This window comes from Marmota monax, unplaced genomic scaffold (assembly GCF_021218885.2).
Source record: "Marmota monax isolate L192 unplaced genomic scaffold, Marmota_monax_Labrador192_F-V1.1 WCK01_AAM20220418_F8-fsc00003, whole genome shotgun sequence".
NCBI classification, from domain to species: Eukaryota; Metazoa; Chordata; class Mammalia; order Rodentia; family Sciuridae; genus Marmota; species Marmota monax.
In genome coordinates, this window is record NW_026694084.1 from 21,705,883 (window position 1) to 21,724,569 (window position 18,687).

At 36.2% G+C, this 18,687-nt stretch overlaps 1 protein-coding gene across 9 annotated transcripts in view; it reads right to left on the bottom strand.

The window, feature by feature from the left end:
- Positions 1-2,127: 2,127 nt before the first annotated feature.
- Trps1 (transcriptional repressor GATA binding 1) overlaps positions 2,128-18,687 on the bottom strand; it is a 237,673-nt gene continuing 221,113 nt past the window's right edge. For all 9 annotated transcript variants that reach the window (XM_058585694.1, XM_058585688.1, XM_058585690.1 and 6 more), the window contains 2 exons: positions 12,094-12,216; positions 2,128-9,012 (listed from right to left, as the gene is read on the bottom strand). In XM_058585694.1, coding sequence (XP_058441677.1) covers positions 7,951-9,012; positions 12,094-12,216 — 1,185 coding nt within the window. In that variant the 3' untranslated portion in view covers positions 2,128-7,950. The remainder of the gene's footprint in view (positions 9,013-12,093; positions 12,217-18,687) is intronic.

Sequence of the window (18,687 nt, forward strand, 5' to 3'; positions counted from 1 at the left end):
CATGCTACCTTTTCAAAAAATACAATTAAGAAAATGAGAAGTTATATTCTCAACTAACTACACAAAGTAAACATATGGGGGCAGAATTATACATAAATCTTCGGCATGTGAAAAAAAAAATTAAGTAATTTCTAGTATACTTTTCTTCTTATAGCTAGCCCAGGCTCTATTGTTTACCTGGAGAAAAAAGTTGATTTACATTTGCCACTTGTTAATATGCAGAAAGTTGGGAGAATCTGCTGTTACCTCAAATAATACAACTGCTCTAAATACTAAAACATTTTTAAAGATGATTTTCACATTTCTGACATCCAGAATACCATCAGAAAATAATGTGAAACTATTAATCAGCCCTACTATAAAATTATTTATTCCTGTCTAAAGAAATTTATTCCTATAACTAAGTATGACATAAAAAACATCCCTCTTTCCTCATCTACTATTATGCTCTGCTGCTTCCTGTCCTTGTTATAGTCACTCTAAAATATGAAAGGATGGGGCTGTCCCATGTATCCTGGAAACATTACTGGATGTAATATACTTTTAGCAGCTTTTTAATAGTTTTTGACATGTCTTTGCCCAGGAAAGGGTAAATTTGTCCATACCAGTCTCTTAAAAACCACAAACACAGGGCTGGAGCTATAGCTCAGTGGTAGAGAGCCTTGCCTAGTGTGAAGCACTGGGTTCAATCCTTAGCACCACATAAAAATAAACAAAAGTTCTGAAACATTAAAAACACACAAACACATATAACTATACTTGGGGTTGTAAAGATAGAGAACAAAAGTATGAAGTCATTTGCAGTATGTTTAAAAAATAGGGTTTATTTCCTCCCCTGTGCAAATGTTTTATGTCTCAAATACATCTGGTCTGGAGTCAGGCAGGTGCCTTAGTGCAGTTGTTTTTGGTTTCTAGGGAGAGCTGCAGATGCTCTGGGACCTGAGACAAAGCCCAAGAGAAGCCACCCCAACCCTTTGCCCAGTTTCATCTTTGCCAGTTCTCAGAGTTCACGATGTTCAAGCTGCAAGAGTCACTCTGGCAGTCTAGGGGTGGAATTAATTCTTAATAAGTGTTTTGTTTGGCTTGAAGTATTAAAAAAAAAAAGAATCAGCTACTGACATTTAAATATTAGGCAATTTCACATGAAATTTCCTTTGTCCAATTCTTCTTGAAAACTGAAAATCTGGGAACACAAATTAACATTCTCCCTTGGCAATATTCTTAGAGTGGAGGAAAGACAACTTTTATCCCAGGAACGAGCTCTTCAGTTCCCAGTGGCTTCAGTTCCCTGGTGGCTGCATCCCAGCAGGCTACCTGCCTACTCCTCTTGGGCACTGAGTTTCTGACCCCCGTACTCTACCCTCTCAGAGGTGGGGGAGCAAGAGATGAGGAAGGGCTGGCAGAGCTGGTGCATTCTGTTCTCTCCTTTCATACAACTGTGTAGCTAATTGCTCCATGCATGTTCCTCTTTTAATGGGGGCTCTGAGAGTTCTGGGCGAAAACAAACTGTATTCTGCTTTATATGAAAAGTAGACCCTAATGGAAGAATGAAATTCTATATAAGGAAATCACATTATTATTGCTCTTTTCTAAAGAGCAATGCCTTCGGCTGTGAAAAAAAGCCCCTCGAAGAGTCTCTACTTTGTTATTTTCAAAACATGAGACGAGGGAAAAAAGAGGGAGAAAAATAAGAGAGCTTGTTCATTAATTTGGGTTTATCATTACAAGAGATGAAGACCAGGCAAGAAGATAGAGACTGATTACCTTGGAACTTTCAAAACATCACCTAAAGCAATTGATTATCAACACACTGTGTGTCCTGTCCTTCTGTCTTTCCTTCTGATTAAAAGCATGTGAGTCTTCCCATGTCCTTCCTTATCTAGATTTCATCTGCTTCTTTGCTCTTTCAAAATCATTGTTCAGGAGACCTGCTCTGATTAATTCCATTTTAAGCAAGCAGAATATTAATATGGTAATGTAGACTTTTTGAGGTAATTTATCAGAATCTTCACATCATATTCATGTGGGTATAGTGAACTGAATCACAGTTAAACTTCATAAGCGGCTTTTACATACTATAACACAATCATTACTCAATACTCAACACTCAATACTTGATACTCAATGAATGTTTTTGAAATAAACACAATTTTATTGTTAATCTTCCTAATGGAGCTAGTATAATTTTTGTACACAATAAGGGATTAATTATGGTTAAAGAAAGATAAAAAAGAAAAAACGTAAAACAAAAACAAAACAAGTTGAGAGAATCCAGGCTTTATCGATCCTAGCAATATTTTAAATAATGGTGAATTTTCACCATTTCAATTTATCAGAGCCTGTCTGTATGTTACAATGGTGTGTATTTCCTATTGCTACATGGATGAATAATATAAATCCATATAAACATACCAACGCCGTTATGTATAACTGGTGGTAAAACTTTATTATTCAAGTTTAGATGTAACAGACATCTTTGCTGCCTGAAGATTGTTTGCATAAGAAATACACCAAGAACATGTTTGTGAGTAGAAATGAACATGCACTATGAAAACAAAATAAAATAAAACGAAAAATTCCATGTGTTGTAAGAACAGAACTATTATAGCCAACATTCTAATATTCAAATCAGGACTACAAATTGAATTCTTTTTCTTAGCAACATGAAATCATTCCATATGAAAGACATTTTCTGCTGGTGAATATTGCTGAAAGTTAATTTTACATTGGCATTTTGAGATGTTTCCCACCCATCCCTCCCCCCAGATTATCCATATTGTCATCAAATAGCAGACCCTAAGAAATTTGGCATTTGTTACTGTGATATTTGCCTTGTTGGTAGCCATTAAGAAACTATGGTTTTATCAGCCTCATAATAGTTTTGCCTCTTCCTAGTCAATACTATAGGCTGTCTAGTTATGATATTTACAGCTCATCTTTAACAAAAATGACCCCAACCTTTCCTGGCCCTTGGGAACTGAGAGCTTAAGGTACCCCCTTGGCCAAATAATACTACTTGACACTCCTGTGGTGCCTTTCAACCAAGGGTCTCAAAGTGCTTTACAAACAAGTACTACATTACCATTATTATTAATATTAATATTAATATTATTATTCATATACTTTTCCATCTTATAGTTGAGGAACCTGAGGCACAAAAAGAAAAAGTGATTTGTTGCAGTTCATGTGTTGAACAAATAATCAGGGGTAAAACCAGGATCCAGTTTGGGGACTTATGGGTCCTCAAGGACCATTTTCTCTGAAGAAGATTAAACATTATTTCCATGGTAAGTTACTCTTGCTTTCTTCTGGTGTAGGATGGAGTAACCAGCTCTACCTTGCCTTTCAAGAGAAAAACACATGAGCATACATTATCCAGTTTCCATGTGTGGATTACTGTTGAATTTCACATATTCTTCATCCCTGACTTGACACACTTCTGCCCTAGCATCTTCCAGAGGTTCTGATTACTGCAAATAAATGGAGAGGCTTTCTAAACAATTGCACCATTATCAGTCACAGATGACCAAAAGGAAGTGCTTTGCAAAGTAGCCAAGCCTCTGTCCTTGGCCAAGTCTTTCTTTGGGAAAATAACACTGCCCTTCACAATTCTGATTCGTGGCTTTCCATCTTCTTTCCATCTATGGTTAGTTGCTTGCCGACAGAATCCACCTAACAGGACCTACCTTTAGTTAGTGTATTTAGTTTCATATTCAGGTTGCATTTCAATTCCTCAGTTTCCCCCTGTGTCTAGCAGTCAGCAAGCTCTTACCTACTTGCTCACCAAAGAGGCCTGGAGTCTTTTTGCCATGATCCTCAACCCAAAAACAGAGCCATGAACTCAGCTAAACTTTAGGCAAAAGGCTGGCGTACCACACAAAGGCAGCACCACCAGCTTCCTTATTTGGTGTTCCCACCATTGGACAGCAGATATTCCTCCTCTAGGAAGCCATTAATGTTCATTAACTAAACAGGCAGGCAATTCAAAGGTCTCAAGACAGGTCACTTGATGATGTTTTGCAGCCACACAGCAGGAGGCTAATAATTGTTTTAATAGCAGTACTGATATTTTTCAGTTTATTAAGAAAAACATATTTCCTCAGGCATTTTAAAATATATATACATTTAATATTTTTGGAGCTGCATTTGCATTGGATCATAATAGATTATGTGCACATGTGCAATCAATCATAAACAAAATGTGCTACCACAGGCTTCAACAAAGAGCTCTTAGAGATAATCACTTTTTTTTTCTTCTTCTCATTAATATTACCTTAGAAAAGAATCCCCATGCTTGTTTTCTAAAATCTACCTTCACTAAAAGAGAACAGTTTAGAACAGAACATCACTACTTTAAAAATGGATTTTAAAAGAACATCTCAATATGTCATGTAGAGATAACTGGGCACACTCTTAGCCTTTTGAACCCCAGAGAACCTGCTGTCCTTGAGAGCTCCATCCCTTTCTCTACTTAAGAGTCCTGTAGTGTCTCTCTTAATCCACAATCTTCCGAGAGGTGGGCTGGCTCTCCAGAAGGTTTTTCTATCCCAAACAGCCTTGTGTGTAGAGGGGGACAATAATGAGGGAAAGAGAGAAAACAGGAAGAGAGAAAAGGCAAGAGCTGGTCCTGGCCTTAACTTTGTTCTACAGCTCAGTTTAGAATATAGACAATTGGAAAGGACCTACAGGTGGTAAATGGCATACAGCTTTAGGGGGTTTATAGTTTTTATCACAGGGAAAGCCTTTCCAAGAGGAAAAATTCCTAAATGATTTTGAAAGTCCTTAAAAAAAAAAGGTTCAGTACCTAAATAGCTCATTGAAAATCATTCACCATTTATGACAAAATTATTCAGAAATATTAAAAAAAATTTATAATATATTTTGAGAGATGGAACAAAGGCTTTAAGTCCAACAAATAAAGGAGTCTTCTTTTAGTGTTATGATAAACTTTTGTTGTTTGTTTTCCAAAAACCCGACCTCTTCTCCACCAAAATATGTATAAAAATTAAAGCAAAAGTGAAAATAAAATAATTAATAATAAAGGAGTATGGAATAAGATCTATCATGTCAATGCTATCCAAGAGTATTCTACTGAAAGGAGACTGACCATAAATATTCCAAGAACAGTGATATGTATTTTCCAATGCTAGTCATTGCTACTATGTCTGTCTGAGGAAAGAAAGAAAAAAAAAAAACAACAACTGAATGAAAAACAAAGGCTTATTAGTGCCAACAATAAACAACCTATTTGTGTCTGATACACTGGAGAAATTGCTTAGGGAGTTTTTATATTTGTCCAAAAAAAATAAAACCTATAACATTGTCCAAGTTAACCAAACTTCTGGGATTTTACTAATTTGAGCAGTCAACATATAATGTCACTCGAGGGTTGCTACAGTGCATTTTAATATTCTTATTACCAAAAAAATGAAATATTGTTGTTTGGGAAATCTCCTCTCTTTTTCAGATCTTTGACACCTCTCAGATCTGCCTGCATACTTTTGAGATTTTTTTTTTCATCAAATGTCCTAAGAAAGATAAATTATGTCAAATCATTTGAATGTCAAAGCTCCTCATTCCACCTCTTTATTTCAGTTTATGTGAATATTAGAGCTAGGGACAGGTGAGATCAGAATAGGGCCCTTTAACAATGAAACTGAAGCAAAGGACTTAGTCCTGATTTCTCTCGATTTTTTTTTCTTTTTCTTTCTTTTTCTTTTTTTTTTTTTTTTTTTACAGGAAAACAAAAATGCAAGAATGGAAATGACAACACAACATTAGAAAGATACTTTTAGCTTCATTCACTACAACAGTCACGAACTGGTTGAACTCTACCTGCCATCCAACTTTAAGAAACGAAGACCCGGCACTGTGAGGAAGAAACAAACCCAAACAAAACAAAACAATACAAAGCAACTGCGAGTTAATGTAAAAATGGAGTGCAAATGCGACTACAGAATGCAATAAACACACCAGTGCTGCAGATTCAGCAACACTTATCAAAATAATTTCTGAAATGTTTCATCTGAAACATAGACAAAGCAATAAAAAGAGGATATATGTTTATCATCTTAAGCATAACAATGTGTGTTAAAAGCTTAAAAAGTAAAAAAAAAAAAAAAAGTACTTGGAATGAATAGTGCTACCCTTTTTTTCCTAAGTAGGCATAAAAATATTTTCATTTCCTTCTTGTTTCCATACCATTATATCAAGAACTTTCATTTGTTTCATGTTACCGTTTACAACTTTAATGCACACATACACACAAAAAAAGATATCTACTGCAATAGAAATAGTTGCTTCATTACCTTGTTTGCTACATTTGCAAATGTAAACAGCTAGGCAGAGCCAGAACTGACTCTAATGCATGATGGAATATCTTTGTTGCATACGTACACTGTAGAAAATAATTATTCAATATGTCAGGCACCATTATTTGAAATGTAATACATTAATATTTACTAGAAAAATAAGTTTTTTTTTTCCTATTTGTTCTCCCAACTTCTTTAATGAAATAAGTTAATCTGACAGTGCATCCAGTAGCTTGTAATATCTTCTACATCTCCGTGGCAAAAAATAAACTACTGGTTGGGACAATATAATGCAAATTATTAAAGTCAGTCCTTGTACATACATCCTTGTAGCAAGCATTGAGGCTCGACTAACAGCACCTTTAACCAATTATTTAATGTTCAGTTATTTAGCCCTATTTCCCTGAGCAGTTATGCTGAGGAGCTTTCCCTTCATGGATAGTTTTTACAAAGCCTTAAGTATTAAAAGTACTATGAAGACATACTTCTAAGAATCCTATTTAATGCTACTTAACTAAACCTGTATAAATCTAATGAAGGGTAATGACTGATACATATACCAACTGTCAGTCTGTGGTAACGTAACCTTAGACGCTGCCTGACCACAAAGTTTGGAAATTCTATTTAACCAAAAGAAAATAAATAAATACAGCAGGTTACCTTGTGGAAAAATACCATGTGTTCTAAGCAAATTAAACTCATGGTATGACATTTGTATCCATCTATTGATTTGAGGGGAGTCCTTTAGTTATAATGTGCCAAGTGAGATTAGTGATCAACAGGAGGCTTAAAAAAAAATCCAAACTTGTTTATGTTTCATCATAAACAAGAAAGAAATATCTGAAATAAAATTACTACATAAGCACTGAGGACACTTGTTTTTTGAAATGGATATATATTTGGACAAAATGAACCTAAACTGCAAACAAAAGTTCTACTGAGTATTTTAACATCTAAAGGACAAAAAATATCAAAAGAGGGTGTGCATGTGTATGTACAGGCAGGGCTGGCCCAAAACATTGTGCCACCATCTGTCACCTTTCTTGCTGCTCTCTCACCAAGCCTAACCACAGTTCTCATTTCTAGGTCCAAATCTGCAACATGGTCAATGAGGGGAGACTGATTTGAGAGGGCGTCATTTTCCTTCTACTGTCCTGGAGATTCAAATTCTCCTCATCTGCCTAGGATTTCACAATACTTTTAAATTTAGGGAACAGTTTCTGGGTTTTTGAACAAACGGGCCAATGGCCAGCCCAATACTGCTTTAGTATCATAATATGTAAACCCATTCAAATTCTAGACAGTTTTTAATCCCTTCACAAACATAATAAATATAGTCTGGTGGGACGTTGTATGGATTGGTTCACCAGTACACATCAGTCAAGGTGGTTTTGACTTACTAGGTTTTAAAAGTGATTGCTTACCATCTTCCATTCTTTCTCACTAACCATTTGTCTCACTTTTAAATCTTGGTAACCTACTCATCAAAAGAAAGAATAATGAAAGAAGGGAATTTCATGTTGGATAAGGCAGGCTCTATGAAGTATTATTTTTTAATAGGTCTTCATAAGACATTACAAGCTATTGAATTCCCATCAAGAAAACCTATTTCTATTTAATTGTGCTAAGTGCTAAGGTTTTACTCTTTAGGTTTTCCATTTTTTTCCATTTGTGCATTGTTCCTATGCAGGCCCCTCTGGATATGTGTTGTGAAGTCATATTTGTCCGTGCAAAGATGCTGGCATATGCTGCACTGGAAAGGTCCACTGTCACCATGGCAACTCATATGCAAAGCATACATCACTTCATCCAGAAAGACAATGCCACAGTGCACACATTTTGTTGAAAGTTCATCTTGAGTACTTCTGTCAACTTTCTCTGTTTTTACTACATTCAAGGGACCTTCGTTTTTTACATTTGGTGGTGCCTTTGTTTTCTCCTTGGAGGCACCATTTGCAGTTGGCCCAGGTCTGGAATGCTTGATCGCCAAATCTAGAGGAATGTCATTGTCTGATCCAACAGCTGAAAAATGAGGAGGCAGATTGAAGGTGGGATAAGGCACATAGTTTTGGCAAGGATTTGGTAGGCCAGGCACATGACTCAAGTAGTGCGGATTCCCAGGAACAGAGAGCTTGTATTTACTCCAGAACCGCAGCCAATCAGCTTCACTCTGGAAGTCATTATGTACAAAGGGAAGTCCAAAAAGTGGGTACTGGTACTTTTCAATGGGGCTGCCTGGTGGTGAGTAATTTGGGTGTTTTGCAGGTCTCATGTACTTTTCTATGGGACTGCCTCTCTCAGAACTTCCTTTCCCTTCAGATACAGATGAACTATTTCCTGGTTCTCCAGTACTTTCCTGAGGACTTTTTATCTGAATGTGCAAAGGTTGCATCCTTTTGTGAATATCCAGAGTTTGGCTGACCAGGACTGGCTGCTGAGCAGAATGGCTTTTAGTCAATGAACCCTGGGCTTCGTATTTACTTAGGCTCGGGAGTGGAATTTCTCTCTGGTGACTTTCAGTTAAATGATCCTCTGACCTCCTCTCTAATGGGCTTCCATTGACCTGCTCCTCACTGCTACCTCTCTGCTGTTTGTTGAGCTGCTCAGCCTGAAGTGCCTCTGGGTTAAGGCGTTTTCTTGTTCTTCTCCTAATAATCTGCTCACCGTTGTTTTGTTTAATGATGTTTAAAGGCCTGGGAGTCTGCAGAGAACACACAAAATACATAAAAGGAAGACATTAAAAAAATACATTCAAATGCATTCGAAATTCCTCACAAATAAAAACCATGCTTAAGTTCAAAGCAAGGATAGGCTTTATGCTACAGATTTACTAAATCTCCTTTTGCCCTAAGCAGGATCAGAGGAAGTAAATAAAGTACACTATTTTAGCTAATTAAATCATGTCCATCTTTACAAGGGGGACAGAAAATTTTAACCTACTTAAAAGCAGCTTTTTCAAGCTTAACAGATTTGGGGGTTGCATCATTCAGTAATAAAATTGTGTACAAACTTATTTGATGAAATATGATTTTTTTCAAAAATCTTAAAATTTTCTCATTGTGTGCTAAAATGTTGACAAAGTAACATGGGAGATAGGTATTGATGACTGCAGTGGGAAAATTATGCACTGCTACGGGCTATGTTGTGTCCTGGCAAAAATTTGTATCCTGGAGCACTAATCTTCAATGCAAGTGTCTAGAGATTGGATATTTAAGAGAGAATTATGGCTGAATAAGGTCATCAAGGTAGGGCCCCAATCCAACAGAACTGTGACCTCAGAAGAGGAAAAGAGAGATCCCTCTACACTGCAAAAAGGTGCCTATCTAAGTCAGGAGGAGAGCCCTCCCCAGGATCCAACCATGCTGGCACCTTGGATTCCAGTCTCCAGAGCAGTGAGAAGGTACATTTCTGTTGGTTTAAGCTACCCAGTCTGTGTTATTTTGCTAAGCCAGTTTACCCTAATAGATGTATCTTTCTAAAGAACTGCAAACATGAATACAAAATATTCATTTCACAGCAAAAATAATCAAAGACAAACTGACAGAACTGTAACAAAAGGTTTCAGTTCAGGTAACTGAAGCTATATGAGAGTAATCTTTCCTCTTTCTTACTTTTATTTCTCTTACTTTAATATCTATATATTCACTATGGAAGGTTTTACTTGTTAACAGTAAAGTTAAAAAAAAGGTGAAGCATTAGTTTTGTGTTGAAAAAAATTTAAATTCATTTGTAGCCTTGGTTGGAGTATCCAATCTGTCATTCTACTCTACTTAAAATGAATGCTGACTTTCATTCAGCTTAAGTATTTTATTCAGCTTAGACATTACATGATTAGTATTTATGTACATGCTCAACAGGTATTTATATTACATGACAAAAATCCATGGATAATACTATAATAAAAACTTTACCTGCACTAAGAGCTCTAACTTTGATTTGTAAAATCAAGTTTAATAAATTAATGCATTTTTCAGCTATAAATTTAGGAGGATATTCAAGTAGTGTTAATGAATGATTAAAAAAAATGAAAACAGGAAATAATTTCTACAAAAAGATGAATATAAGTAATATATAATCTGTGAATTCTTCCTAAAAAGGATGTACCTTAATGCCAGGGAGTGTTATTACATATTAAACAAAATATAACTATAAATCTTTTTTGGAATATTTGTTATGATAAGGTGTTCCAGAGGAAAGATAACACACTTGTTATTAACAATTCAATTGCTAGTTTCAGGATGAAAATGCACAGAGCTTAGATATGCCATGTGCATAAATTTTGTTTAGAAAGTTCAGGTTTATAAAGGGCTCATGATATTATAAAAATATGCAGTTTAATCTCTATATAATAAAGAGACCTGAAGTTTACAATTTCATTCCTTTTGAAAACTTTCAAAATTTTAATGGCAATTTTGTGTGAGCAGTAACCTTTATATCTTTCATTTTATGGTTCATTAAAAAAACTCAAAACTGAAAACATCTTGCCTCTGGAGAGACAAATATTAAAATAATTTTTTGAAAACAGTTTAGTTTATAGCGCAGTGGTTAAATTATCGTAACTTGGCAGAACAGTAATTTAATTAATTCTTAGCCTATACTTGGCCGAAGTTCAATTAAAATCATTAACATCAGGACTCATTAAATGGAAGCTTATTGCCCTGTTTAAATGGTGAAATGTTTAAATGGTTAAAAAAAAAAGTAAGGTGGTATGTGGTGGTGTATGTGTGGGGTGGGGGAATCTTTCTACTGGCTACCTGCTGACAACTAAGGTTTTTGCAGTTTACTACCAATTAGTATTGTTGGCAGCATGCACTTTTTTCAAGAGTGCTTCCAATGGTCCATTTATGAGGATGTTTTGTCTAAAACTGTATTCCTTGTAGCTGTAATCTACTCACAGGCTTTTGCTAACAGCTATGGTAAAATGCCAAGCAAAATGGAAAAGGCACAGGGAAATAGATTTCTGTTTAATAAAAGGGGTATTCCTATTTTAAAGTCAGTTCGTGTCAGCAGATAAACTTTCTAAACTATAAAAATATCCTTCAGGAAGTCAAATGCATATACAGATGAGGGATTTGTGAGTTTAAATCATATTACAGAATTCTAACTAAAATCTGGGAAAAATTAATTCAAAGAACCTCTGTGAGCCAGAGGCATCTGGAGATTTTAAAACCCAAAGCACCTTTGTACCTCACAATACTTGTACCCTGATGTATCTGCTAATCAGAACCTCAGATACCTCACCCAATACCCTGGAAGCCCTGACAAGAAGGTGTTCTCTGGTCCTATTTCACAATTGTGCTCTGAAAGTACCTGACCTCCAACTTCCAAGCAGCCAAGGTGACACTGGAGAATTACGAAGGCAAACTGGAAAATAAGCATGTGTCCCCTGTCCTCTATTTTATAGTCAACACTGAAGAGTCCTTTTATTTATTTAACTTTTTGTATAGTTTTGAAACTGTTAAGGTTTCTCCTTTCTACCTAACTAATCCCACTAAATTCTGATAACCGTTAGTTTGTCTATCTCTTATGTGAAGTTCCCAGAAATCAATCATTTTCCTCTTCATATCAAAAGAAGCATAATGCATTATTAATGATCTCAAACGTATCTCCCCATCACATCTAAGCCCTTTTCACCATAAATCACATGTGCACTCAAAGTGACTGCATTAAACAGCCCTGCGGGGGCAGGCTGCACAAGCCAGGGAATGGGACTTACCACACCACCAACCAGGCCAGTTCTGCTTTATAAAGCTTTTCCTGAAACAGTGGGACAAATTCTTACCGAGTGAAGCTTCTGGTAGAGGCCACACGCATTGCATACATATCCGCCATTTGCATTCTTTCGCCAGAGAGAGGTCTTTGTGGTCAGGCAATTGGCACAAAAAACACCCGAGCCTCTACGTCTCTGAAACGGGGGTAGAAAACCAAGGTCAGAGGTGAGTCACATGATCAGTGGAGTTAGACCAAATCAACCCAGGAGTTTTGTCTTCAGACTTGCAACAATGACAGTATAAAACCACAGTGCCCATAATGAGGTCAGGTTCAATTGTGTTTAATAGGCACCACTGATTTTCATTATAATTAACCCTACAGTGATGGATGAGGTGTGTGGAACACCAAAGGCTTTTCACAGAAACAGCTTTAACTTTTTGAACTTTGGGTTTTGTGACTTTAATGATGACTCCTAAATGCTGAACCCTGAAATATACCTTTTAAAAGTGTCAAAACAAAAGCCATAAAGACAGAACATGGCAATGTGGTTAGTATGTTTTGGAACAAGCTACCTGAGCTTTAAAATACAGTCAAACTTGGAATAAATGCAGCATGAAAACCATTGAAAATTAAATCAATTTGTGTCTTTTTGCATGTCATTGGTATAACGTAAGTATTAAGAGAATATAAGACACTCAGTTCTGGTCTTTCCTTTTGCAATTGTAAAATCTGAAAGAGAAACATGCTCTATTCCCCAAAGCTGGGCGGACCGGGAGGGACTTCTGCCAACAAGAAGTACAGTATTACTAATGAGAGCCCTTACGAGGTGCCTGCTTAAGCTAGACAGTGTTGTCCCTTCAATGGCTATTTATTTATTTTATTTGACTCAGACTTGGAAATCACAAGCATTTCTGAATACAAACTGATTTTAGTGGCTTGAATTCTGTAATCACCAGATTCAAAAATAATCTAAGAATATTTAAAAGTAGATAATTAGTATTGCCGGTTACACTCTTGTTATCAAGTAATGATTCCATTAAACTTCTCATTTAAACAAAAGTCAGGCTGTGTTTGTCGGCACAAATACGAACCGGCAGGAAATGGAATTCTCTTGCTGCAAAAAAGCCAGCCTGAATTGTGGCTCAGCTCTCCTTTCTCTAGGAAGCAAAGCCTTTAATGATAAAATATGCATGTTAGATAAGGAGTGGAAAAAGTCTTGCTGGGACCTAATTTTATTATAAATTAAATATTACAAACGCTATAAGTCAAAAATTCAGGGATTCATAAAATTTAGGCAATTTATTTAACTGGAGTCCATACTGTAGAAGAGTGGAGTGCCTGCCAAGAAAATACAATGGTTATAATTGTACTCTGATACATTTCAAATGGAAAGCTTTCTGCAGACATAATTTTGGCTTCAAGACTGGAACACTTTCTTGGCATTGAAAGGGCATTTGATTCATCGGGTGTTTCACAATGTATCACTAAAAAGACCTGGTGAGCAGCCAGTTCCCTATAGGGTAATTTTTCCATCCAGATGCAAGTGCTATCAGAGGCCCTCGTCAGCTAAACTAATTATGATCTTGCAATTGCTGATGCCTGCTCACTCTAACATTCGACATCCTCCATTAATCATCAATACAAGGAAAATGAATGAAACGTAAAGAAATGAGGGCTGGTAAGCTGCACAGCTATAAAAATCTGAAATGAGAGCAATAACTTAACAAGATTGGGGGAATGTTTTTAGTGAGTACAAAGTCAGGCTAACAATTGCCCTTTTAAACCAAGAACATGGTTTCATTAGTATAGCAGGTTGTGCCACTTTAGGTGATGTAATAAAAACTTGATTTTCACAAAGATAATCTCCAGTTCTCCTTTTCTTACTGCCCAACACCCCCCATTCCAAGTCAAAACCAAGAAAACACACAAGTTTCTAAATCTCATCAACAGCAATATCAAACATTGAGCATCAGAGGTCCACAGATTTCCAGTGGGAACTGTTGCAAAAGTAGAGGCTACTGCCTCCCGAAAACCAATGAACCATTAGAGGTCCTGTTATCAAACATCCTGGGGCCCCCTTTATCCAAAGTAAGCTGGGGAGCCCAGTTAGGTTATAATTGTGAAACTTTCCTGGGGCCATCCTGTCATTTTCTTAGATCTAAGTAACATATTTGGCAAATCGACATCAACTTGATCCACATAAAGGCAATGTAAATGTCCATTTGGAAACTAACCCATATATATGGCTGAGGCTCAAACCTGAACGTGGAGCCATTCACTGCAGCATGCTCTCCTTTCCTTATGCCCTGGCTGCTTGACACAGCATGCCAAAGTGGGTGTAATCCTGATTTCAGTGAGCGTTTCAACCCTTGCACAATTTGGTGCTTAATTCTCTTGCAAAGAAAGTGCCCTTCATTAGTTAGAGGGAAAATCCTGAAATTACAGTACTGGTTTCCACAGGCATATCTTACTGAAAGCAGTCCAATAAAGGTTGTTGTACTTTAGGTAAACCATATCTTATTTCCAGTATACTAGGGGTGCGCTGAAGTCACTCCGAATCAGGATATCTTTGACATTAATAATCAGGTTTAGGAGTCAGACTACTTCTATTCAAAATCTGTCTCTGACATTTGCTATGTGCAACTTTGGGCAAAGTTATTTAACCTCTCAGTGCTGAAATCACAGCCATCTTTGCAGTATGAACAGCTCAGAGCATTACATAGATTAACAGATGCAATTAAAACAGTTACAGGGATGTAGTAAATACCCAGTGAGTTAGCTAGTTGTCAAGGGGATTCAACTGTGACTTCTTTTATATGACAAACACACTTTGCAAATTATATCAAATTTGTTAGTTTTGTTTTTCTCCTCATTTTTTGACATTTGGGACAAACTAAACAATTAGATATTGTCAAATGTATTTCATTTGTGCCTATCTTCTCAAATATGAGAATGGAAAGTTGAGTCAGAGTGAAATATCTAGGTGTTCACACCTCAAATTCAATGGGAGACTGCTTGCATGGGGGTGGAGAGTGGGAGGTAGGTGAGAAATATTTCACACACAAAATGTTACCTCCCATGTCAATAAATTTAGCACTTTGGTAAGTCTTGGACCATATTTTTGGTGCACTGAAGTTTCTGGAAGCAGCAGAAAAGTGGGGGATGTGGACAGTGTCCTTGGCTGCATGACCACAGAAGCACATCTCTCTCAACCACAGCACAGGTGACAGGCCTGACTTGGTCGCAGGATGCACAGTGTTAGCTGCCTAGACACAGGAACCTCCCTGACGTTATGCGCATCTTGAGCCCAAGCAAGGGCAAAGTGGCAGTTGGCTGCCAAAGGAAGCCTCCCTACCCCACTTAAAAAGCAAGCAAACAAACAAACAAACAGCTTTGACTTAAAGAAAAAGCAAAGCACTAAAGACCATATTCATTCAGTATATCCTGCATGGCAGAGTTTTAAAATATTTTATTATTTTTCTGTATGCTTAGCTTTTTAAGTACAGAAATCATGTTTCCCAGTAGTCATCAAAAATTCTAATTAATTAACACCCAGAACAGTGCTCTGTCTCAAGAGGATAAATATTACAAAGTTGAAAGTAATACTGTTTATCATTACTTCTATCATTAGTATTTACGCCTATCTTTTGGGGAAGGAGAAGTCTTGTTTTTTGTTTTGTTAACAAATCTTGTCTAAATGTCTCCACTCAGGTTAACAAGTTTACCAGGAATTGGGAAGAGACAGTCGATGATGTTGTGACAAACAAAAATCAAGAAAATGCATTGTCCAATCCTATATTATAAGCTTATTTATTTATTTATTTTTTGGAAACAGCTTATGCTAGGTTCTTGCTAGGTATCAGAGTTCCTAGGTCAGGCAGGACAAATCTCCAGTTTTATTTTATATCCATGTTATAGTCATACATGCCTGATGGCTCTAAATGTGCATGTGTATATTTAACAAGTTCCTCTTTTTCTACAACTTCTTTGTAAGAGATAGTAATAATTTGTACCTCTGTGACCTTGTGCAGGAGAGTGGAGAATTATGAGTCCTATGGCTATAGGCAGCACTGGAGAGAAATGAAAGAAATAAGTAGCTAATGGGTAACACCAATTGGTGTTCCTGAGGAATGTACTTAGCACAAATCTCCTCTCAAACTGAAAGAAAGCCACATGCAGCAGTTGCATTCTCTGCCCCTGACCTCTAAGCAACACTTTCTACTTCTATGTGGGTTCAACAAAGAGATGCCAGTTGCATAGAAACACATGCCCCAAAGCCCAAAGCTACAGAAAAGTCAGCTCAGCTGTAAATTTCTACAGCAAAGCAAAAACAAAAACTCAATTCAAGGATATAATTATTTTTAAATTTAACCTTAAATATCAGTAGTTTGATCAGTAATGTTTAGGTTGAATTTATGTGTTGCCTCCCTACTATTTTTGTGGATTGGTAATTTCCTCTATGACAAAGGAAGGGTAATGGTAGGACCCATTAGTAAGGAGTTTCTAGCCAGTGATTGGCCTAGCAGGTACTTTTCAATAATCACTAAGAGGACTTGAGATCACATGTTTCTTTTCTGTATTTCAAATGTATTATAACCACAAATTTTTTACAAAAACAATGTAGGTGATGAATTGGACAATCATACATACCAGAGTTTGAAGTAGAAAATGATGAATGTAACTTTTAATATAAGTACACTTTAAATCCAAATTAATTTTTCCCCTAAAGTATATCAAGAAATATAAAGGACTAAATAACTATTTAAAATAAAGCAAGGTAGGTGAGGCTGAGGTACAAGAATTGCAAATTCAAGGCCAGCCTACGCAACTTAGCAAGACCCTCTCTCAACATAGAAATCTTCTTTAAAAAGGTTAGGGCTATAGCTCAGTGGTAGACTGCTTGCCTAGCATCTGTGAGGTCCTGGGTTTGGTTCCTAGGCCTACTAAATAAAGGAATAAATAAATAAATAAATGAGAAGTAAGACAAAGAGAAACAAAATATCTTTAGTCTTTATTAATAGCAAACCACTGTATGGATATAATTACAGCAGTTTTATTTCTCCAAAGTACCCAAGTTTTGCTTTTAGGAGACTTAATTCCTCATTTAGTTTTATATCATTCTGAACTGAATCTTGGCATATGTGTTGGTAAGTACAGATATGACGGAAAGAAAAAATGATAAAAAAAGTTTTACATTGATTCAGCTGTTTTTATGGCTTATTTTATTATTTGAAGATCAGCCAAAAGCAGAAATTTTAAGGTTTTCAAATTTCATTATTAACAAAGAACTGATTTCATCTGATTAATAAATGGCAAATTTGATTGAATTATTTATTCAAGTGGCTTAACATTTAGAGACATGGATATTCATTTCTAAGATATTAGAAGTCTCCATTGGTGAAGGAATTTGTGCAAAAATTATCTTTTATAATAGTTTTCTATGAATAAAAACCATACTGAGACCATGTAATTACATAATAAGCCTTGATAGGCAGAGTATTTACTCACATTTTTTATGGTTTTATATCTTTGCCATTTTAAATTGAATCAATCTGAAATTTGATATATGTGCTGTTAGTCTGGATGTACCTCAAATATTTTTAACTCTTTATTTTCTGTGTTTATTTGATGATATCTAGAATTCTTTGCAAATTTCATTTTAGGGAAATGCACAGATGGCTACGATAGAAACTTCTGGTACAATTTTGCAGTAATAAAATTTTAGTGGTAAATTTAATTCAATTCAGTTCTGGGAATAGTTACGGAGTGTCCACCATGTGCCTGGTACTGTGCTGGAAGTGGGGGTCATGGCAGTGTACAGAGTTTTCCATGGTCTGAAATCTTGCAGAGTGCCCAGTGGAATCTAAAAACATCAAATGATACAAACTGAGATTGTTTATGAACATTGATTGTTTAAGGCATGTAAATTACATGGAAATTCTGCTGAAGAAACCAAAGTATTCACCGTGAACAAATCTCATTAAAGGGCTGAAAGTTATCTTACTAGCAGTTGATTCACTCTCTATGCTCCTTTATAAAAAAGTATAATCATCTAGTCCTTTCAGAAACAAATTAACAAGTGTTTACTGTCCCATTAGTAATAATGTCCTATCAACATCATTGCCCTACTAACTAGCAAGAGAGCTGATATGAGTTATAATGTGTTTTCGACTGTCAGCTATATAATACACAGTCAATAGCTGTTGAATAAATGATGAATATTAAGTTAGTCCTTATTACTATTACTTCACCATGATGAGACACAGAAGGCCACTTCCTTTACCTGCTTTTCCCCACAGGCTATATTGACTATATACGATGCTACAGAATACATAGAATGCAGCAACTAGAATGACTTAAAATTAGATGGTGGCTTGTAGTGAACAGCTTTAGATTAACAGGCAGAATTTTACCAGAAGCACAGGCTGATCATTAGTTTAGCAAGAGCAAAGAGAAGAACTCTGCCAACAGAAAGCAATAGTTACCAATATCTCGGCTGACTTTTGTTCCAAATAAAATTGTGAAGAATCAGTTGAAATGAGCTGTACAACAAGTCTATGCCTGCTTTAAAACAACCCTCTTTGCCCTCAGATTTCTTGCCAGGAAACAGAAGGGACTCCATACGGTTCAGCCAAAACCTCATCTTATAATCACCTATCTCAGA